This window comes from Centroberyx gerrardi, chromosome 22 (assembly GCF_048128805.1).
Source record: "Centroberyx gerrardi isolate f3 chromosome 22, fCenGer3.hap1.cur.20231027, whole genome shotgun sequence".
NCBI lineage: Eukaryota > Metazoa > Chordata > Actinopteri > Beryciformes > Berycidae > Centroberyx > Centroberyx gerrardi.
The window spans coordinates 15,681,012-15,704,869 of record NC_136018.1 but is presented as its reverse complement, the minus strand read 5'-3'; the positions used below and the strand labels follow the sequence as shown (position 1 = coordinate 15,704,869).

Genomic DNA, 23,858 nt, shown 5'->3' with positions numbered 1-23,858 from the left:
TAACACAAGCATCTCAGCTCATTGTTGCTCCATCATAGACAAGATGGACAGTCATACCTGATAAAGAACTGGGAGGGCTGGAGTTGCAGTAGTATACTGAGGTATACTGATCAGTGCTCATCTTAATATAATTCTTGAATATTTTCTGAATACAGAGCTAGTCTGAAACATTAGTTTGAATAGGTAAAACACTGGTGCCTAAGCTGAGGAATCGACAGGAATAAGATGTACAGTTATATCACTTTAATAGCTGTGATGTCCAAAATTCTGATTATCAACAGAATCCCTCTCTTTATCTGTTCTCTTTTTGAAACAGTAAGGCCAAGCACCTTGAGAAGAACTGAGGAGAAATATTGCTCTGCTCCAATCACCTGCAAGCCATGCTGACCCCTTGGCTGGCGTCCCCCTCGGCGACTGCCTTCATTATAAATGGATAGTGACAGAGCTGTAGCACTACTTTGAATGGAGGCGGTCAGTTTGCATGTGTGTGTGTGTGTGTGTGTTGTACTTGTGTGTGTATGTCCATACAGACCCTATACATGCAATTTGGGAAGGAGAGAGTATGTGTGTGTTTGTGTGTGTGTGTTTCTTTCTCTCTCTATTTTTTTTTTTCTTTTTTAACCATTGTGCGACCGCACCGCTTTCACACATTACTGCCCAGCAAAGTCCATGACCTTTTCAGGAACACAGGCATGCAGCCTTTTGCAGTCATATCTCATATTGAGCTCCCTAATGCTCTGGCTGTGGATGCTGTGCGCTTGCTGCTACGTCGCTCCTGTCCCTGCCTGCCTGCTTGCCATCGCCTCGGGCCACTGGGGCCCTCAGCACTGTCCACAAAAAAAAAAAAAAAAAACCCATCCGCTGTAATTGAAGAAGCCACTCTAATGTGAAACGCACATGCAAGCGCGCAGAAAGGTTTGCATGCAGAACGGTTTGCATGCATGTACTCACACATGCGTAAGTGTGTGCACACATGCAAACACATAAAAATGTGTACCTATATATGTAAACAGGCATTCATTCATACACATGCAACCGAGCATGTGCACATACACACACACACACATACAAAAACAGACCACGTTTCTCTTTGGCAGAGGGTAGAGGGGGGTTGGGAGATGCAGCACTCTGACCCCACATAGGGGTAGCCACTCACACACACACTCACACACACACTCACACACACACACACACACACACACACACACACACACACACACACACACACCACAGACCACAGTACGCCCTCTGACTCAAGACGACCCTTCCTGTTCCACTGAAGCACTCAGCTCCTCCTCTCTCCTCCTCTCTCCTCTCCTGGTGTTCCTGTGTTGCTGTTATGGGTTCCTGTCCAGGAGCTGAGGGTTCTATTGTTATGTGACAGCGGTTCCTGTGTACCCTGTCACGGCCTACTGCTCCCTCTGTCCACCTTTCTTTCCCAAACCCGCTCTTCCTTTACGTGGGTTGGAGGTTGGAGTCTCAGGTGGCCTCAAACTCACTTCACTGTACAATTTGCACAGCAAGGCAGATGAATTAAACAAGGCTAAGTGCCGTATTATGTGTATTATTTGTATGGTTGCATTACATGTAGCAGAGTTTCCCCTGGAATGTTTTATTAGCGAGTGGAAAGGATGTTTCTGAGCTTCAGTACTATAATGTAGCCTACTTTATCTACAAAATTATTTTTTCTATTTTTTTTTTTTTCCTGAAAAGCAAGACATAAGACCTTACTGTACATGAGTATCTTGTCTATCAGTAAAATATTTCTGAATTAACTTTTTGTGATCCAAAATGTTTTATTTTTCTGTGTGTCATGGGGTAAGCAGGAGGAAAAAGGGTGAAATCTGGTCAGGTGGCGTCAGACAGCTACTGTAGATTAAGATGGAGAACACAAATCTGTCCTTATATGATTAACAACCAGCCTCCCAGACTAGTTATCATTACCTCTCCAATCTGCGCTGTTTGATTCTCAACAGGTTCACCCCTCCACCAACCATGCTGTTATTGCAAAGCACCTTGGGTGTTCCCAAACTCGCCCGCCGGTAACCCATTACCTAGACATACGGAGACAAACGGCACGGAGGTACGCAAATGTTGATGCGATCAGGTTGCGAAAACATCTCCAGGGCCACCACTCTAGTTCCCCCCCTCCCTCCCTCCTTCCTTTCATCTCTCCCCCCTTCAATTAACACAATGTCACCACCACCACCGGGAAACTTTCCTTTCGGTGAATTAACGGCAAAAGAGATTTGCAGCGGGCGAGCCTGCGCTCCACTCTGTCATTGTCAAGGCGGTGGCTCTGACAAAACAGTTTGCGTACCTGCTTAAGTATTACAGAAATTAACACCTCCCTTCCAGGTACAGTAATCAACGGGGTGACGGGAGACAATTAATTAGGTCCATCTGCATCACTGCCTTTACATAATTAATGGGGCTCATTACTGAACCACCAGCATGATGTGGAGCATGCTAGCACACTCGCTAGCTAAGAGCTAATGCAAATGCTCACCAGAGCATTACAACACTAAAAGTGCTGGGAAGGTGAAGATCTTTGTTTGTTTGTTTTATTTTGTGTAATTTGGGGGTTTTAGTTTTCCTATTGACTCATCTGCAGTTCTATATGGATTTCCCATCAAAAGATGAATATGAGGGAGAACTATAGAGAGTCAGCTTTGGATTATCCACAGGTTTTCCTAGCCTCCATGCTAAAACAGAGGCACAAACACAACTGATCACCGTAGCCCTTCTTCTAAGCCTCACAGCCTTAGACAGATGCTCTTGGTACTGTGAGGTTTGAATTTGGCCATTTACATGTCTTCTATTCGTAGTATTCCCATGATGTCACATGAATTTCCTACCAGTATGGTACCTTACTATATAGATATATAATCACCTGTTAATCTATTACAAACACCTGTTATTAACAAGATGTACCAAGATGGCCACGTGGTGATGTAACAGAAAACTATGAATAAATTATGAATAAATGAATAAAATAACCTTGATGCTATAGCAATATCACCCACTGTTCACTTCAGTTGACAATAGATATACAACAGTGATAGCCATTAAAACACTTCTCCCACCTCAGCATCTATCTTCTATTCATTTCCAAACAGTTCCTCGTGGGTGGAGCAAGAGCGGAACAGCAGCGCACTGAGAAAGTAAAAAGTGGGACTTCTATAAAGGTGACATCTGTAAATAGGAGGGGAGAAGAAAACGTGAATGGTGACTACAGAATTTCAATTGTGAGAAATGAAATGAATGAGTGGGTGTGCTATATGGCCTCTCTCTCAACTGTCATCCGCAACACTTCAGGCTAATGGTGTTTGACGGAAACTCATTCTTCCTTCCTCCCTGAGATCAAATTAAAGAGCACATACAGTAGGTAGATAAGGTCCCTGGTTCACTCGCCCTCTTTGCTCAGCCAGTAAGCTCCACTGCTGACATCTTAACCTGAGAGTAACATTTAAAGCTTGGAGCAACACAAGTGATCATATGGCATGGAGGAATCTATAATATAAAGTTAATTAGTGAGAAAGTAAAAATTAGATTATGTTTTATGACCGCCTTGTGAAAATTACAAGTTTGATAATAATAGGCCATTTGCAGGTTGGTTATTGAATGTGGATTCTTTTTTTATTGTTTCAGTGCTGGAGGGAGATACAGCGTCACAGATACTTTGCTAAGGCTTGGCTCTAAGTTACAGCGCAGCACATCCAGAAAACTGGTTACAACCTAATTGATTATAATCATCTCTCATTTTGTTTTTACTTCCCTTACCAGGCTTGTTTTTTTTCTCTGTGTTCCCACTTTGCATAAACAATGTCAAAGCCGAGATGATAATTACAATTTTGTTTTACTCAAATAGGCTTAATGTTGCACAGTAACACTGACTAGATAAACCCGGAGGTTCTGATTTTGGCCTTCACAGTTTTTATAATTATTGAGGAAATCACACTTTCTGCTTTTCACTAGCACGCTGCAAATGCTTTTCTTCCTTCAATATAGAATTTTCCATTAATCACAAGTGGGGTTCATTGTCCATATGTACAAAGTATAAATAATGGAACAATGTGCCTTCTCATTACAGTGAAGTTTATACTGCAGGTCATGTGACCTGAGCAGTGATGATAGATAATGGTCCTAGAAGCCTTTATATTTCAGTCACTTGCAATACACAACAAAGTGGGTTAGACAGAAGTCCTAGACCTGCCCTATGTCCTATACAGGTTTCTAAGTTGTTTCTATGAGAGGTTTCCTGTCATGATGTACAGTCAAACTAGGTCTAGGTCTAGTGAAATACAGCCTCAACACTTTCAATGGGTGCTAGTGTATGCATACAGATTAGACACAGTGTAGGTTGTGTTGAAAATGTCATAATGTATCCCTTTTAAGAGTGTACTGTCCAGAAACTTTCTAAAAGTGGCTCTGTACAGCAGACTGCAGCTGCACCTGAATGTCTTGTTTTCCTTCTCCTCATCCCTTCTTTCTCTCACTCAGCTAATGAAGGCCTCGTGGCCCACTGTTATTAAAATTACGCCCTCGCCTCTGATATTAATTGGGTCCGTAATAAGGAACGCGTCGGATTCATTATTTAATTGCAAGGGCACATTTGGAATACAGTTTCTGAAATGTATTTTTAATGAAAAACACTACATCCTGACCTAATCATATCAACCTTATTCTATCTAATTAAGGATGCAAAAAATCATTAGAGTTGCAAAATATTAGTTTCAGCTCTGTCGGGCTGCTCCTTTGCTCGCCTTCATGAATATATTTTTTTCCTGTCGATGATAAATAGTTAATGAGGGAAAAATGACAAAAATTTGCATGTAGGCAAATTAGTCTAATAGGGATATGTCTTTGCTGAGTTAGGAAAGTGACCCTTTTTCACAGGAGAAATTGTTACAATAATTATGAAATAATGGCAAGGCCCATCTTATTTCGATGAAAAATGGCCCGCCTGAATAATGTAAAAATCATGAAATGCAATAACCCTAAATTTTCATCACGCTGGAGAATGTGTTTAATGTGTTAGCATTTTATCAGTTTAATAACGCCAAATTAGGGACAATATGAAGTATGCTGTAATTGTTGCTGTGGAGGGAGATATACAGTAATGGAAGGATGATTTAGCAGCGCCACCACAGCAAGAGGCCATCAGCAGCTAAATGGAGCATTTTCTTAATCACAAACTTTGGGGGTGTAATTTCTTGCAAAGTCTCCAAACATTGGGAGGTTCAATTTTCTCCCAATAAACAGGTCCATCACCATCCCATTAGCAGCACTTTAGTCACCTCCCTGAGCCTGGGTTGTAGTTCATTAAGGCCTACAGGACAGGTCTAGCACAAGTTTCAGACCTGGGAAAAGCCGGAGCTGAACACTTTGTACTGAAATGAACACAAGTAGCACTTCAATGATCTTATCTTGTCAGTGTAGTGTTAAATTTGAAGCTGTTTGAAGCAAGATAAATGTGGCCTACTTCAAGTGCCTTAAATAATCTAAACAATATAAATTTTTGCCCTTTTTATGAGCTTAATTGTGATTAGAATCTCATTGTAGCCCCTTTAGTGTGGGTTTCAGGGCACAGAAAAAGAGGTCACCTAATGATACTGTGTCCAATCAAAATGATGGTCGCTATTTCGTATCAGTAAGATTTGATGGCAATAATAATGCTCAATAAAGCTTATCTTACAGCAGATCAACACCTAGACTTTGGAAAACTTTGAAGAGTGAGGGAAAGGTGTGGCTGTTTTCAATTATGCCATGGTTGTGGTTTAGGTGGAGTGCAACTAGTGCTGTACCGCAGATGAACTTCAGTTCATAATTACACCCTTAGTTTGACAAGTCACATTAAAATCAACTGAATTAATGAGTTGGCTATGACACAAATAGCTATCTGTCTATGTTTACTGACAAGTATAGATTCCCAAAGATAGATTACTGCATTCCTAATCAATTAAAATACTGTAAATTGATATTTGAGAATTCCTGCCAATCAGCTGCCTTTGATTGGTGTGGTATGGACTGCCTCTCCACACTGTCGACAGGAGAATTAGAGGGTTTAGAGTAATTTGTGGTTTCACTGAGGACTGGGAACATCAGTATTATCTAGATTATCATCAAATGTTAGCAATCATACATATTTTTGATTACTTTTGATCATTGGCATACCTGTTTTTATTCTCCTGTAAGGCATATTTGGTTGATAGTCAGTGTGGATCTTTCACCAGAAACAGAGAAGTTGCTGCAGTTTCTGGGTTGCATTTTCTCCCCTCTAAAGCCGCATGAACTTGTAGCAAGCAAGGAGCAAGGGAGTTAATGAACATGGAGAACACCGAGAGATGTGTGCCACTAACAAATCCTACAGAATAAATTAAAGGGGGCGGTGGTTTGATCGCTGCGTTCTATTTCCCTTATCTCAACAAGTCACATTTTCAATCACTATGCATAGATTTTACATCGGGTGTAGGCTCCATGCTAATACACTGCCGTTCCCCGTGTCATCACCATCGACCTACAGTGGGCTGTCAAAAATGCGACAGCCTCTCCCCAACGATAGTAATTTCATGGGGACATTCATTTATGCAAACTGGAATCCTGCACTCCCTGACACCAAGTTGTCCATGCTTAGTTCACATTAACAGAATGCCAGTTGCCCAGTATAGCGTGTGCACGCGCATGTGAGAGTGTGTGTTGATTGAGTAGTCTTTCTTTAATGAAATATCTTCGGAAATTGGTTTCCACAGACTAATCAGGCAGCCCGCTAGCCGAGTTTCTGTTTTGGTAATTATCTTGTACTAATTAGAATGAAGCTAAAGACCTCTGAGATGAATTCTCAGCTTTCTGAAATGTAACTAAAGAAAATTTAATGATATAAAATGAGCCAATTCTATACATCCTCTCGGACGTAATATCTTCGTTAAAGTGACCAAATTGAATGTGGTAATGATGGACAGTGCGATACCATCATGGCTGCCATTAAATTTTCTTTTCAGTATCCCACTCATTCCACCACCACAATTCTCCCCTTCAGCCCCAGACCCTGGCGGAAATCTCCCGGGGTTACAGACAACCAACTATAATTTCTCCCCTTTAGATAGAGCAATCTAATGGATTAGTATCAACGACCTTTTGGCTCATTCTCTCGTTAAGAAAACAGCCATTAGTCCAATTAATCACCGAGGGTTTGAGGAGAAGAGCAATGTCTAGAGAGACAGGAAGAGAGATTGTGGTGGGTTGCTTACCTTGCGCCGCTCCCCGTTGAAGCCTCTCCACTGCTCCGCCTTCTTGACAATGTAGCTCAGCTCCTGATTGGATAGCTCCAGGTCTTGGGGCAGGAAGTAGCTTCCCTCCTTGGCTCTGAGCCGCTGAAAGACATCCAGCATGCGACCGTCGTTGTGGAATCTGGGAGGTAGGGGGTGAGAAAAGAAGTAAGGAGGGGGACGGGGAAGCAGGAGTGACGCCATACTGAATCACTGTCTCAACCCCTTAAAGGTCACACGGGGTCATTTGTCAAAGCGAGCAAAAACATGCCTCTTTGCCTTGTGTCAAAGTTGATAACTGCAAATAACTATAAACTGCAGTTCTGTGGCCACCTCGATGCCAAAGAACATCATCTCCCGGTTATTACTGTCATATTGGCTGGCTTTCATGGAACAAGTTCCCTGACCTTTGGGAGAAAGTGGAATTTTGATGAGCTTAAGTAGCATTCACCGAAGATTGCCATCATGAGATTGTCTGGCACAAACAATTTGAGGTCAAATCACAAACATCCAGATGCGCTGGCAGAACATATGAAACTTCTATTGATTGCAGGAAGCACATTTCTCTATCTCGTTGTGACGCTCTATCAAAGTCTCTGAGCTAATACATCAATTCCAGCACAAGGAAAGAGCACAAGGAAATCAAACAAATTGGACTGTGTGTGGGAAGCGCTTTGTTAACACGAGCTGACGGTTGCAATGTTTGTGTACGGTTGTGCGTCTGCATGGTTGTATCTGTTGATGTGTGGGTGTTATGGAATGATCGGATGCTGGGATATTCTTCAGTGCTAATGCTATGCTTCAAAGATGGCAGCTGCGGCGGACGTTCTGGTTGCGGGTGAGTCTGGAGAGACCGGTCTGAGTCACAGTAAAACATTCTGTACAGTAGAGGGCATATTGATTCATATCTCCAGATGAGCGTACATCACCAAAGTGTTTTACCACACAAGTGTGCATGCAACGCACACACACGCACATACACACATATGCACCAACCCCCACAAAGAAACACCATGTCTGTAAACAAATGCCTTGGCTGACCATCAAAACCGGGAGACCTCGTACCCTTCCAAAGAGATTCTAGCCTGTCAGAGGGTAATCAACTCTCAAATAAAACCGACATCAAGGAGATGGGGATTTATACAAGGAGATGGTACGGGGCTTTGAACTCAGCATCATTCCCCATGGCTCTTGGGAGAGGGATCTTTGTAGAATCTTGACCTCAGACATAGGAATAGCATGCATTCATCTTCATCATACACTAGAATAGTTCTTCTCATTCATTTATGCAGTCTCTCTCTTGGAGGAATTCACCGTCTTTGCATCTCTGAGCTTCAAAACAAGCTAATTTCCTTGGTGTGGGACATGCCCTGGATGTAAGTACGTGTTGGGTGGATGACCTGGATGGCTAAGACTCCCTTGAATTCTTCTTCAGCAAAGGAATCGCCATATGGGAAAATCGTTAAATTATGGAATACATCCATTTTAACAGAATATTCATGACAACACGGTGGAAATGCAACATGGAATATGACCACAGTGCATGAACATTGTCTATTGTACTCTGCATTTGTCTGTTGTATGTTTTGTACCAAACCTACAGTAGGTGCACAGCACCCCAAATAATGTGATGTCATATATTTCTATTTTAGTATAAAAAATACCTTGAGCCATTTAAATGGCTATAATTGTAATATTGTACTTTAAAACCGACTTTGTGTCAATACGTATTCAAGGGAAATGCCTCTGAATTTCAGGAATTACACTGCTGTGTTTCCTTTTCCCTTGAATTTAAATGTAATCATTGAATAGGCCTATATTGGTCTTCCATTGCCAAAAACAAGGGAAAAGCGAGTCTCCTACCTCTCAATATGATTTCAAACCATTGCAAAGCTCTACTGAGAATGATTTTTTTAAAAAGATGGAAAAGTTAATGAGTGGAATTCCCCTTATGAAGAGATGGTCCATGAGTGATTGGGTTATACAGCATCGAGACCCTGAGTCCCTTTTCAAACAAACACATGCATGTACACTCACATGCGCATATACACATGCATGCTTGTGAACACACTCACACACACACACACACACACACACACGCACGCACACACGCACGCACACACGCACACAATAGTTTTAACTAACTGAATCCAAACTGAGTCCGTTTTTTCAGTCTTGAACCTTGTAATGATTTGCATGTAACAGCACCGCTATCAATGTCACATCACCTCTCTCCTGTATTTGTGAAGTTTCAGGGAGGGGAGAGGAGGAAAACACACCACTGATATATATTTTTGCAGCCAGTGAATAAAGGCTGCCTAAAATGTAATTAAAAAAGGATAACAGTCCATTCTATCTATACATATAGCCTGAGGCATTTTTTTAGAAATAGGTCACGCACTGTGTCAGAGCCCCTTCCTTGCAGCCAATAGGAAACTGTAACCCATAAAATTATCAGCCTTGCTTCAGCCTCGTGGCCTACATTCAATACAAACCCGTGTGGCGGTTGAGTGGCAGAAGTCATTATTCCCGGCTGCTGTTTTAATATTGTCCATTTAGCCGGGGCCCGATAAGCGTCCCGCTTACTGAAATTAGATGGCACCCTCTCCTCGGCCGCCAATCTCAAACTGATTAATTCAATAAGGGTTTTCTTACATTTTGAGCCGTTAATGGAATTTGGTCTTATATGAGGGTGGGAGAACACACCTTTGATGACTGCTGAGTTACAGTATTCAGTAATTTATCACCCGCCCAACTACTTCTTTACCTCCTCGCTGCAAAAAATTATGTCTTTCTATTATGTAAAAAAGCAATAGTCATCTTTTAAGGTGGGAATTTGGAATCAATGGGCCTGCAGCATGTTATAAGTCCGCCCTCCCATTGCAATGCAGCCTCACTCTCAATTTCTTCCACTGAATTGTTAGGGGTCAGCCTTCTTGAACTCAGTATCATGTCGTCAAATGTGAGATCCAGTGAGAGCATCGCATTTATTTTTTATATATTTTTTTTGTTGTTTTTTTCATGTTTATCTTCACCAATCAGCAGGCTTTAAACAGCTCTCTATATGACATGACGGCTCAGCAAAGGAATGCGAGTGGCTAAATCACAATATAGACCTACAGTAGCCAGAAAATGCTTCAGCATGGGTGACCTCAATCTGCTAGACTTCAATGGAACAACCAGTGCATTAAGATAGAGTATGTATGTTCACCGCCATGTATATCCAGTCCATTTCAATATGTATGAAACCAGCAGTGATACCAACCATGCAAAACATACGGCCTAATCGGATAATGTAGGGGGGTTACATGTTCACGCTATATCAAAATGCATCTAACTTCTGAATTAGAAACGCTTTCAATTTTTCAACCAATTACAGAGTACGGTATGTTCAAAGCAGCAACTGTGTGTGTGTGTATTTCTGGATGTGTCTGATAACTGTTGGTGTGTATATGTATGTGTGCATGTGTGCGTGTGTCTGTATGGCTATGTGTGGCGGAGGAGTTCATGCATAACTGCTTAAATGATTCCATGCGACTATAAAATCAAAATGGATTACATCAACATTTGTGTTTGTTTTGTGTTGTTTAGTTAGTTTTTTTTTTGCTTTTATATGGACAGAGCAGGGAAGTAAATAGCGGATGAGGGGGGGTGGGGGCGTGGCTAGAGTTATTTCTGAGCGTGTGCTTGAGACTGGTAGGCTGGTGAGGGCCACAGTGTCTCAGAAAGGGTCTTTCTCTTCATTGGCAGAACGTCCCTACAGGCTGCCTCAATCCAAAAATACCCAATGATAATTCCCTGCTTTCGCTGCTCCAGCCCGCTTCCTGCACGCTGTGACTGTGTTGTGACACTTTCCAGCCACCAGGAAGGTCAGGGACGGAGCTCAAAGTCAGGAGCGGAAGGGCAATGTGACATAAAAAAGGAGCTGGATCCACTTCTAGGAACCAGAGCCGAGTGTTTTTTTTTTGCGGAACTTGGTCACCAGGCCACGGATGCACGCGAACCACTGTGTTCTGTATCAGTGATGTGAAATGACACTTTTCCAGATGCTCTGCTGTGTCATGGGGAAGCATGATACTCTTTTGCTTTCAGTCAGAGCTTTTTAAAAAAAGTTTCAGTTTCAGAGACAAATTTAATTCAGTCTTCCCCTGGAATAAATGCTCATAAAAACATATTTGTACTCTTGTCATGTGCAGGATATACAAAGCATAACAGACTATTTTGGGCATAATAGAGTATAGCTGCATATACCTGCGTATGGATTGGTGAGTAATAGTTCCACCACTTCCGCAATATAATCACCTCACCTACAGGACCAAAACACCACTGCACAGATTGAATTAACACCTATAATATGTTAGCGTAACCTGAGTTATGTGTCTTTTTCTACCTTTTATGTGCCACCTAAAAGTGCCAAGGTGCTCTAAATAATGGACACGTTTAGGTGAAACTGCTACCAGTCTTCTCGTCACACAGTCAGCAAATTTGCCAAACTGTTGGTGTATGACTTGAATTAAGTTCCATGAATCAGCAAGAAATATTTTAGTGTTTATTCACAGTTCGCCAAGGCTGTGGACGGGGCATCAGCGTCCTGTGTGTCTCACCTGAGCAAGTAAATGGAGAGGATGGTGACGGAGAGGAGGAAGAGGACGGCGTAGAGGAAGAGGGTGATGACCACCCCCGCTGCACCCGATTGGTCGGCTCGATAGAAGTGCCAGTAAAGCTTGGCCGCATCACCCACCGGTGTGTCTGGGCTGTAGGCGAGGCGCTGAAGAGACAGAGATTGTATGAGAAAGACAAAAAAAAAAAAGAAAAAAAAGACAGATAGATAGACACAGTATAACTGTCAGATGTATTAGAGTGGACATCTGCAATATGGGAAAGCTCTTGGCTAGGAGAGAGATTAGTCAAAGGAAGATCACATGACGGTTCAAATTCAAGATTTGTCAAAGACTGTTAAACTCTCACTTATTACTGGAGTTTTTGAATTACAAATGTATCAAAATAAGGATATGGCATGATTTGTTTTATTACAGTCAAAGAAATATGGTTACAGAGTTATTTGATCAGAAATAATAGTGACAGTAAAGTCTCAAAATGCCATTATACTGAGCTCATATCTAAAAATAACCTCTTGTCAAATGATTCAAAACTGTGAACAGTCCAAGTGACTTCAGCCACCCTCACTGACAAAATCCAACCCACTGCCAAAAAAGACACACATCTAACCTTGCGCGTTTTCTTTTTCACCCTCTCCCCTCCCCTCCTTTTTTTTTTTTTTTTTTTTGTAATCTAAAGTCACTTTGCCAAGATAAAGTGAACTCCTATTTAAAGTGCACAAGTGTCCAAGTTATTTTTAAGTGACTTACCCCGAGGACGGCGTCCACTGCAAAGACTGCCAGGGGGTCGAGGACTGTCCACACTCCCTGAGCCATGATAAACTTTGACGTGAAGGAAGGGAGTGAGCCAAATATCTGTTGACAGCCCCATCTGATCAGAACCAGCAGGAACGTTACTGCGTTCAAGGTCAGGGGTCCCACCACCACCATGGCCAGCTCCTCCCGGGTGTGGAGCAAAGAACTCTGGTAAACCAGGTCCACCGTGTGTGCGTGGAACTGGAATCTGGGTGGGGGGGGGAGAGAAAGGGGAGGTGGGTGGCGGGTGTGTTTTTAGATGTGTGTGTGTGTAGTGTGTTTATGTTCGTGTATGTAAGTGTTTGTGAGTCATTAAGGAGGAAAAAGGAAGAGATGCATCATAGCCCAACGGCGACTGGTTCCAGTATTTCCAGCAATTCAAACACTATATATTATTGGTTGTGATTTATTCAATATTTGATTTCAATGACAATTAACGCTAGCTGTTGTATTAGCATGTGCTTCATTACCAGATCATGAATGATTTGGAATATCAGCAGCATGTCACCATCAACATTCATTGAGATAATATACTGGAACCAAACTAGCACACTCTATAAGAAACAGTATTATCACCTGTGCAGACAATGGAGCTTTTCAAACTCCCCTACTGTAAGTTAGACTCTCCATTTACAGCAAGCCTCATGAGTTTCTTAATCTTCCCATCAGTGAGGAGGAGGTAGAGCGAGTGGTGCGGGAGGAGAGGTCCAGTTTTTGCTCATTAATTCCCATCTGATTTGCTCCAAGAGCCAAGCTTCTCTCAGATTCTGTCCATTAATCTGACAGTAGAGGTCCATTGGTGTTCCATCTGAAGCAAATCACCTCCTAACACACGGATTCAAGTCTCCCAAAAAGCCTCTTAGAACACAAAGTTTACCTCACTGGATGACCGGTAAAGACACCAGAGTTTAATGTTATTTCCTATGTTTTGCATTGAAGGCTGCTATTTTCCCCATAAATCACATTGTTAACTTTTCATGCCAAGTATGACAGGGGGAATATTACATTCATGCTGAATCTGGTTATAATATAATGAAGCTTTCCAGTTCAATAAATTGTAACTAGACATTTTTTGTTGGTGGAAACATCTTTCCATATAAAATACAACATTGGTGTCTCTTTGAATGGGGTAATGTCTGATCTGCATGTGGTACTTTGTAATGGTTTTAGCCTGTGAGGTGTTATTGCCCGGCAATGTTGGTCATCTGACTGGCCCTAATGTGCATGTGTGTGTGTGTGTGTGTAAGCTTGTTTGTAAGTATGAGTGTGTGAAAGAGAAAAAGACAGAGAACGAAAGAAAGAAAGAGAGGGAGAGCTCGGAGGTGATGGGAGCAGTGTGGGGGCCTCACTCCTGAAGGTCCCGCTTTGCTGTCCGCTGATATCCCAGGGGCATTATGGGGGAGGAGGAGGGTGAGGGGGGAGGAGGCAGAGAGAGAGAGAGAGAGAGAGAGAGAGAGAGAGAGCGAGAGAGAGAGCGAGAGAGAGAGAAAGTGAGCGATGAAGGAGGGAAAGAAAGAGGGCGGGATGGAAACAGGGAGGGAGGGCGGCCTGTCATCACACTGGCCTCTCTGAGTGTCAGTCTCCCTCTCTCTCTCTCTCTCTCTCTCTCTCTCCCTCCCTCTCTCCCGCCCTCTCTCTCTCTCTCTCTCTCTCTCACTGGGAACCATGAGCTCTGGCCATTACATGGAGAGAGAAATGCTCGGAGGGAGAGCAGCCGATTCGGACATGTGGAAGTTGTCATCCGACGGTGACCCCCTCTGTTTTCACATTTCTGTTTTTTTCACCTCCCATCCACCCCCTCAATCCATCCATTTTCATTCGGCCACTTTTTTTTTTTCCCCTTTGCTCTCCCATATCACTTTTCATGATTTAATGCATGATGTTTGTCCCCCCCCCCCCCCCGTTATTGTAATAAAAACCTGCTTGTATGCATGTTCGCAGCCGGGCCCTTTTATTGTGAGGAATTAAATCAGCACCATATGCTATTGAGATGCGATTTAACAGTTCTGTGGTATCTTATTGCTGTTTATTATCAATGCGCTGTACCAAACAATAACAATAAATTCCTTCCAAATAATGTAGACTTTTGGGACTGCAAGATGTGTGGTGAAATCAACAAACTCCCCCAGCACTGGTTTGTTAATATTGAGACAAGTCTTGTTAAATTGTTAATGGGGGGATTCCAAACAGATGATGGGGGAGTGTACAGTATCCAGTGTGTGTGTGCATGCATGTCCCCCCCCACCACACACACACACACACACACACACACTGCACATCTTCATTCTCCTCTCTCCTCTGCTCTGTTTCTCAACATCTCACTCCATTACAACCCTACTATGCATGTGTTTGTGTGCAAGCATGCATGCATTACACACAAGTCTATGTTGTGTACCTGCACTCTGTGTGTGTGTGTGTGTGTGTGTGTGTGTGTGTGTGTGTGTGTGTGTGTGTGTGTATCTGCACTTTGCATATGTGCTTGTGTGGCCGCACTGCAATCCATGTATGTATCTGCACTCCATGTCAGGGCATGTGTGTTACAATCTGTGTGCATGTGCGTTCTATGTGTGTCTATAAAGTTATTTTCTCCGTGTGTGCATGTGTATCTGCACACACCCTCCCTGTGCGCATATATATATATGTGTGTGTGCGTGTGTGTCTGTGTGCATGCGTGCAGGGGGATATCAAAGGAAGCACACTCACTTGTTGACAGGAACTGCCATGGCCTGGAGGTAGAGCCACTGGCTGCAGTAATGCAGGTAGAGCCTCACAAACCACATCAAAGCCAGCAGCAGCATAATGAGGCCGAGCTGCCGAACGGAGCTACGCCAGCTACTACGCCGTTGTTGTTGCCGCGGCAACGGCAGGCCCAGCTCGGACGGCAGCATGCGGAAAGCCAAGCGGGCTCGGTCGGACAGGCGGTGGGGGCGGGAGCCGGGGCCGCTCAGTGACGGTCTGTTTTGAGACGGTGCAAACATGGAGACAGTAGATGCATGTAGTCAGACAGACAAGGCAAGTTAGGCCGATATCAAGGGAAAGCAGAGTGGGTTCATTCTGAGGCATCGGTTCTGTTTGGTAGTGATGGATTTACAGACTAACACAGATATGCCTAGTGGTGACTAACCTACACATACGACCTATACTCACAGTGTCCTCCTTAAACTCCAAAATGTCCCAGAACAGATGATTTTGCTGCAGATTTCCATTCATTTTTTATATCTTACATTACATTTTCAGTTATTTGGCTTGGATCCAGGGTGATGAAATGTTTTCTACACATATGGGTGACAGTGTCAGTGGAGATTGTTCAAGATTTTTGCAGGACACTAATAATAAATAGGTATATATATATATATATAATTGATGACATTAAGCAGGCCCTCAAACAAGGTTGTTCATAGGTGAAACAGCAAGCAACACAAGACCTGATGTCCCGCATCTTGACCAAGCCATTCCTTTGTAGGACAGTTTTGTAAACACTTTTTTTTGCTCTGTAGTACATTACATATAGAAACAGGTGCATGGCAAAACACATGCACACCTACAATGACATAAAAAAAAATCATATTGACTGCTGGCACGAAAGCTAAGCACATTATGCATTTTGGGTTAGTACTGGCGTTAGGAGTCATCTTAAGACATTTGATTACAAAATAATTAATTGTTTTGAGGACAGAATAATTTAGGTTTTTCAAATGTTGCCTGATGAATTCCACTTAGCGCTTTTTTGGATGGATATGTAGCGTTTTGGAATGAACCCCTTCATGATGTATGGTATCAGTAAGGAGCACTAGCGAGCATTTTTATTATCAGGAGATGCACATACAGTATATATAGGTGGGCAGATATAGTATGAGAATGAACACACACATTCACACATGCATAGGGACACACACAAATGTGCTCACACACACACACATCACACACACACACACACACACACACAAACAGATAAAATCCCTTCCAGCAGTGCTCAGCTTCCCTCAGCACCTCTGCCTCCTCTCTGCAGCCCTTGTCAGGCCTTCTCAACTATTCCCTTTCATATAGAGGGCACAGATGGAGCAGAGGAGGGGAGAGTAGAGGAGAGGAGAGGAGAGGAGAGGAGAGGAGAGGAAAGGAAAGGAAAGGAAAGGAAAGGAAAGGAAAGGAAAGGAAAGGAAAGGAAAGGACTGGTTAGAGCGGGCATTGGCTTAGAAACGGTCTGGCATGAAAAAAATACTTATAAGCAAGAATCTTCATTATCGATCCCCCATAGCAGTGCATCTGTTCCAACACACATTATACTGTATATAACACATGCATTGATGTAGCTCACAACACATACAGCACTCTATCATTTTGTTTACAAGTAGAAAATTAGTGTGTGCACTTGCAAAATGCAAAGATATGCATATGTGCACATTACATACTGCACATGCCAACACACAGACACAAACACAGATGACCCCTTTGTCGGGTTGATAGCAATTAGACTAAGATAGGTGTATCCACTGTGGCTAGCATCACAGAGTGTGACTTAAGGCCTTTGCCTGTGGACATCCCTGCGTCTCGCCACTGTGTCCCAGAGCACAGTTGGAATTCACTTTGTAGTGTGTACCTAGGGAAAATGGTTTGCATACACTGCCTAAAGACGAAAAGAGAAAAAAAGAATCAATTGTTTTTTTTTGTTTTTTCTCCTCTCCAAATGATTAGGCTAGATTTACATTAAAATGCAGCAGTGCGTTTTCTTCCCCCGCTTGTTTTGTTGCAGACAAACGAATAATAGTCACACAGGTGCACTTGCATTATCCCGAGCTGCAGTAAAACTAAAGTGATCATCTTTCGCTGTTCCTGAGGTGGGCGCACTCTCTGAAGTGTTAAATTATTTGAAGTTATCGGGTTCCTCAGAGGATGCACACAGGAGCGGCGGCGTGGCGTACGGCACACGTGGGAGAACTGGGATTCATTCAGAAAATGCTCAGTCAACAGTTTGGGCTGGAGATAAATATTCATAGCTTGGCTGAAATAAACTGGGGCAGAGAGGATAAACATCTGTCACATGATGGAAAGTCAGTTACTGGTCAGCTCTGTGGTTGAGATTATAACCTGCTATGTATTCCAAGCGTTCTGTTGCAAACAAATACACATTTCTATAAAGGAATAAGTGAGATACAATCAGGATAATGTGTGATATTGTGTTGAATAGTGAGACGTAATATACTGCATGTTGTTTATTTTTGAATTCTCAAATAAAGTTAGTCAATCAGTCAATCTTTCAATCAGTATTCAGGCAGTGAGCTAAAGCTGTTTTTACTGTTGTGTTATTCATAGTCTACTAAAGATTTCATATTAAAAGATTAGTATTTGGCAAAAAAAACAGACTGTCAGCTTTTGATAATGGGTCTGCATTGGCCTCCATATTAAACAATGACACTGGCAATAAAAATAAATTTAAAATCAATATCACAATACTTACTCTTTTGAATGAATGGCTACAAGGAGCAGTGAAACACTACTTGAGACCTTAAAGATGCAGATGCTGCCAAAACAAATATATAGGAGATATTCAGGCCTCTGCTACACATACCAAAAGTTCTGCTGTTAATGTATGACATGATGTTGAAAAGTGTGCGATTTCAATTTCTAGTTGTTTGTTTATACAGTATTTTAAAATATAATATGAACAGAAAGCCGGAAGATAATGTTTGAGCAAATGTGTGTTTCTGCCTCTCTATTATGATTTTGACAAAGACAGTTCCATTCTGCTAAGCTTTATCACGACTTGCTTCACCGTGCGCTATAAAACTGCTTTCCGCATGTCTGCAAAAGTGGAATTACACAGTAGACAAAAAAGCAATGTGTCACAGACACAGGCAAGATGCTACCCTGTCAAGTGGCATTAAGCGAAAACAGCAAATACAACCTGACGCCCATCTTTCATATAATGAAGATATTGATGATGCATGAAAGAGGAATATTTTTAGCTGTCTTCACGTGGCGGCCTCTTCCAAAGGAAACGGGTAACATGATGTGAAATCTGTTATCACCATTGAATTGATTTCATTATGGCACCTCCAATTACAAAAGTACAATACGGAAAAAAAAGAGGCAAAGGCAGGCGGTGGTGGTGTGGGCTTTTTATCTTGTAGGAAAGAAGGATGTTTCATTCCAATATCACAGCTTGTCCCCCGAACGACTGATAGCATGTGGCATAGCGGCCTGGAGATGAAACTAACCATTCCAACAGGCATGCATTGGCACATAATACTATGTTTTCATTGTACTTTATGTGATTCTATGAAATCTGGGCCAGAAGCTGTTCCCTCATTATCTTAGTTTTGATATATTTGTTGTTCATTCCCATGTCATCAAAGCACATCGCAAAAGGACTCATCATCCTCTGTAAACCTTGCCAGAGTGTGCCAAGGCCTGTAAATCACAGGCAGATTTAACTACCGTATATCTGTCAAGCGTTTCAGCTAGCACCATCTCCTATACCGGTTTTCCCAGGCTGTGTCCCTTAATGTTGTACGCCATGACAACAACTGGGAGCTGTGCTCTTAAAAATAGCACAAAAGTGAGTAGCAAGTAGAGACAAGTATTAAACCTTTAAGATGGCGTGGGTAATGAGAGAGGGAGGGACGGAGGGATGGAGGGGGGGGGAGAGGGAGATAGTGGGGTGTTAGCTTTTAAATAGCAGATTTATGGTGTGAAGGCTGCAGGGCCGGGGAGAGTGAAGGTAACCCTTACAATCCCTCTCCCCCAGCCCCTTTGGGTTAAAGCCTCCAGTCTAAGGCCACTTAAAGTATTGGACTTATCCCTTTATTTTGAAGGATTAAGTTATTTTCTGTCACTTTTTTATTTGGGCCAACGGCATTGTTTGTAAATGCACTAAAACCGCACATATTTTTTTTCCACATATTCGAAGAACGGTTTGCTGTTGGGGAAACGGGAAAAAAGCAAAGTTACAGTGTGAAAATAGACTTAGAAGATTGACAGATAATGTGATTGTTTCTTAGTGGCCCGGATGCACGAGCGTTGTGCTGATTATGGAAGTGTGATTATCTTAGGTGTCAAGAGATAGGACTGAAGATACCATGTCTTTGTTTACATTTCATTTCTAAAGGAACGCTGATAATGCATTTGTTTTGGGTTGTGACAATATCTGTCATCTGTCCTCTATGGGGAACACAACCGATTGCTTTCTCAGCTATAATTTGGGGTTTGGATGTGTATAAAACTAAAACTTTGTGTACAACTTGTGTACAACTGGCTGTGGGTTTCGCAGATAAACATTAAAACAAAAGGCCACGTCCAAGACTAACTTGTATTGAAAAAGGAACTTATTTTTCAGGACTAATTTAGAGTCTGTAACCCAAAACCAAACCAAATATCTAAAGTTTAGAAGCAAAACATCTTCAAAGTAAAGTAAAAAAAAAAACAGAATTCAGTCTCCTTCCCTTTTTTCTGACTCTAACAACACACAGTACAGAAATCTCTTGCCAAGTTCTTCCTTTTTAAAAGACCAGAAGTTCAGTTAATGTTCTCAGTGTCAAATGTTGATCTGCAATGCTGGGTGGTAACATGCTACTCATACGTGAGTAAGTAAGTAAGTATGTAATGAATTACTGTTTCAATTTCAGTAGCATAATTATAGCTGTCAATCCATAAAAAGTGAAAATTATCTCATCTCTTTATTTTGGGAGGTCACAAGCCCAAAGCGATGAGAACCACTGCCTAGAATCACCAGCTGTACTGTAACACACACACACACACACACACACACACACACACACACACAGACTGACCTTTACAATGCTGCTCACAATTAACCAAAGACAACATTTTCATCATCTAGAGTCACTCTCACTCTATGTAAGGATCCCTAAGTCGCCATGTGTATATACGTGTGTGTGTGTGTGTGTGTGTGTGTCACAGCACACAAACCTACATTTCCAGCTCAGTGCATTGACTCCAAAACATGGAGCTTTTTGTGCAACATGTGTGTGTGTGTGTGTGTGTGTATACATTTGCATACATTTACAGATACATGAAATATGAGTACTTTGTGTACGCTTTGTGTGCGCACATCTGTGAGTTGCATAGACACGAACAAATGTATGTATGTATGCCGATCTGATAAGTTGACATCATGTACAAATGCTACGGCTGTTCTCACTGTATAAACAGTAAGTTGGAACTGCCTATTCAGCATTTAAGCAGATGCACACAAGCTTGCGCAATGATTGGCAAATTGGAAGCGCTTTGCACAGGTGGGGCGAATATGAGGCAGGAAGCTATGAAACCTCACAAAGTGGAAATCACAAATACACCCGCTCCCACAAGATGTATTAAATGATAATCATTGGTTCCTGAACTGGTATCATTTTCCAAACCACCTTGAATGGTGTGCGTTAAGAAAGGGGAATACAGCAGCACCAAATGCCTGCGAGGCTTTCAGATAATTGAGTCATTTTGATATCATCTTATGAGAAGTTTTATTTGTTTTGCAAAAAAAAAAAAAAAAAAAAAAAAACACCCAAAAAACAAAAATAAACTCAAATTTGCCTCAGACTTAACTTCTTGCTCTCTCTTTCTCTCTCTCACTCTTTTTTTTTTCTCCCCAAGAACAATTACCTTACCGTTTTGGGGCTTTATAAGCTGCTCTGTTTTTTACAGAGACCCTGGCAAAGCGAGAATACACATAAATGAGTTTCATTGAGAAAATGGGAGCGCAGTGGTATTTGGGGTGTAGTAAAAAAGAGAATTATGGAATGGTGACTCAGCTGTAGAATTGGAGTACATCATCATATAATTAAAATAGTATAACGATGCACCGGCAAATTATCAGAATTATTTGCAGCTGACGGGGAGTGGAGGAGAGCTGAGCCTCTCGAACATAATCAAAAGCGCTGAAAAAAATATGTTCCACTTAATTAGGAACTCTCGTTTGACTAATAGTTGGCTGCTCCTCTTTACAATGCGAGGAACGTTCTTACATGCAGGCAAGCAGACCAAGGCCACGAGAAAGGCCACAATTGCTCTGCGCTGTTGATAAACTAGCAGCAGTGGATGATATGAGGAGCTGCCATAGAATTACAGTAAGAGCTGATAGAAACAGAAATGCTGCGTTGACGTCTTATCAGATTTATCGTAAATACGAGGTGCAAAATGTTCACATCAGCCTCTTGGTGCTAATTACAAGTAGGATATGTGGGAAATCTTATGCATGCTCCGATATCTCCCATTTGGCATCATGGATTGTAGAAGTGTGTCAACACAGGTGGCAAACATGGCCGCAAATCCATCTAAATTTAAAGTTTAAAGTTATATTCACCCTATAACAATCAGCTCAACTTGGGAAAAGCGAGCAATATCTGCTGCAGTTTCTTTATGGTTGATTTTAAATTCATAAATAACAATAATTTAGGATGTGGGCGTTCCAACAAGTTGTAGCAACGAGCTGTCCTCCCTTTCTTCTGCTTCTTCCGATATGATGAGAACGAGGACAAAGGGCACTTTATCACAAACAGAAAGTTGAAATGCTAAACTACAACTACAACTACAACTCCATGCTCAAGTGACGCATTTGACACAGCAGTGAATCATATTTTAGCCTGCTTTACAACACTATTCTTAGTTCTATGGCAGCTCCCTGCAGTCTAGCGGCCAACTGACCATTCAAGAACATTTGACGAGGAATTCCCCTTCTATCCGTTCCAGTTCTGTGCGCGCTGCACTGGCCAAACGCATCTCTTCTGTGTTTTGGCTTCTTCATCCAACTTGGAAGAGTTCGCATGTATACGTGAGGTAGCCGTTTCACTGCTGTGCAACATGTGGCTTTTTTATGGAGCGCCTGACTTAGCACGAGAGGGGATTAAAACATGGAAATGGCAGGTCCCTTGGCGCGCCATAAACTTGGGTGGAAACATTTCGAATGCAGATGCACCTGGGATCAACAAATACATAGGGGCTTCCCAGGCCCTCGTTACACACACACATACACACACACACACACACACACACACACACACACAAACACAGTACCACCACAACCACAATCTTTAACAATTAAGAACAGGTTGTTTTTCCCCGCTCTTCCACAAACAACACAAATTCTGGGCCTTTCAGGAAACACACAGCGCACATTGCCGCTAAATGTGTAATACCTTGACTGATTAATGCGGGAGGGGGACAGCTAATACTAAGTGTTCTATGGAGATCCATCCATCCATCAATTTGGGTGAGGCGTACAGGGAGGAGTGCTGCGGAGGCTGGTATGGGCCTCGGGAGAGTTGCATCAGTATTTAAATGGATTTCACTCCTCTGACCTTGCCTCATAACTGCAGGACATTGTCACCAGAGAGATAGAGACAGAGAGAGAGGGAATGAGGAAAGGATGGAGAGAGAAAGATAGAGAAAATTAGAGGCAGAGAAAGTGAGATAAAGAGAGAATTAGTGGGAGAGACTGAGAGGGAGAGAGGAAATAATTATGAGCAAGAGAGACTGTGTGTGTGTGTGTGTGTGCGAGAGAGAGAGAGAGAGAGAGAGAGAGAGAGAGAGAGAGAGAGAGAGAGAGAGAGAGAGGAGACAATTAAGTGTGCGATGGACAAAGAGAGGAGGACAGCAAGAGAAACTGTCTTTCTGTGCCAAGGCAGGTTGCATGGCATGACATGAAATGCTACCCCACATCACAGAGCAAAGCTGGCATGCCACACTAGCTCACATATCACTCTCTCTTCTTCTTCTCTTCTACGGTAACACATGCCCCAGCTAAAAAGGGAATTTATTTTGCAGGAAGAAATGGAAAAAATGTTCGCCTTTTCTTTTGGACAGGTCAATGTGTTGTTTCCATGTGAACAAAGGGTCATTCTAGTCTTGGACTGTGCCCATTTCTTCCAGTTACTAGACAAAATGTGTAACTGCATAATTCCCACATCTTCTGGACTACTTGGGAATTAATCACATGAAGAAAATATATGAGATGAAGACAGCAAACCAGGTTCTTTTTCTACATTGAATTATTCTGAATGCTGTGATATTCTCAGCAACTCTTTGGGCAACGTTGCCTCAACACCTTGAGAAATGTTCATTAAATGTGTTTCCCTATGTTGCTCTACATTACATTACAGCTGCTATTGCAGGCCAAAATATTGATGCAAACATACATGAAAGGGTTAAAAAATTGTGTTTTTGA

The 23,858-nt window shown here is 42.2% G+C and overlaps 1 protein-coding gene across 1 annotated transcript in view; it reads right to left on the bottom strand.

Moving 5' to 3' along the window:
• ofcc1 (orofacial cleft 1 candidate 1) overlaps window positions 1–23,858 on the bottom strand; it is an 88,075-nt gene that overhangs the window by 18,788 nt on the left and 45,429 nt on the right. The window contains exons 18-21 of the mRNA XM_078291543.1: window positions 15,386–15,637; window positions 12,638–12,890; window positions 11,873–12,036; window positions 7,251–7,410 (exon numbers count right to left, since the gene is read on the bottom strand). Of these exons, the coding sequence (XP_078147669.1) occupies window positions 7,251–7,410; window positions 11,873–12,036; window positions 12,638–12,890; window positions 15,386–15,637 (829 nt within the window). The remainder of the gene's footprint in view (window positions 1–7,250; window positions 7,411–11,872; window positions 12,037–12,637; window positions 12,891–15,385; window positions 15,638–23,858) is intronic.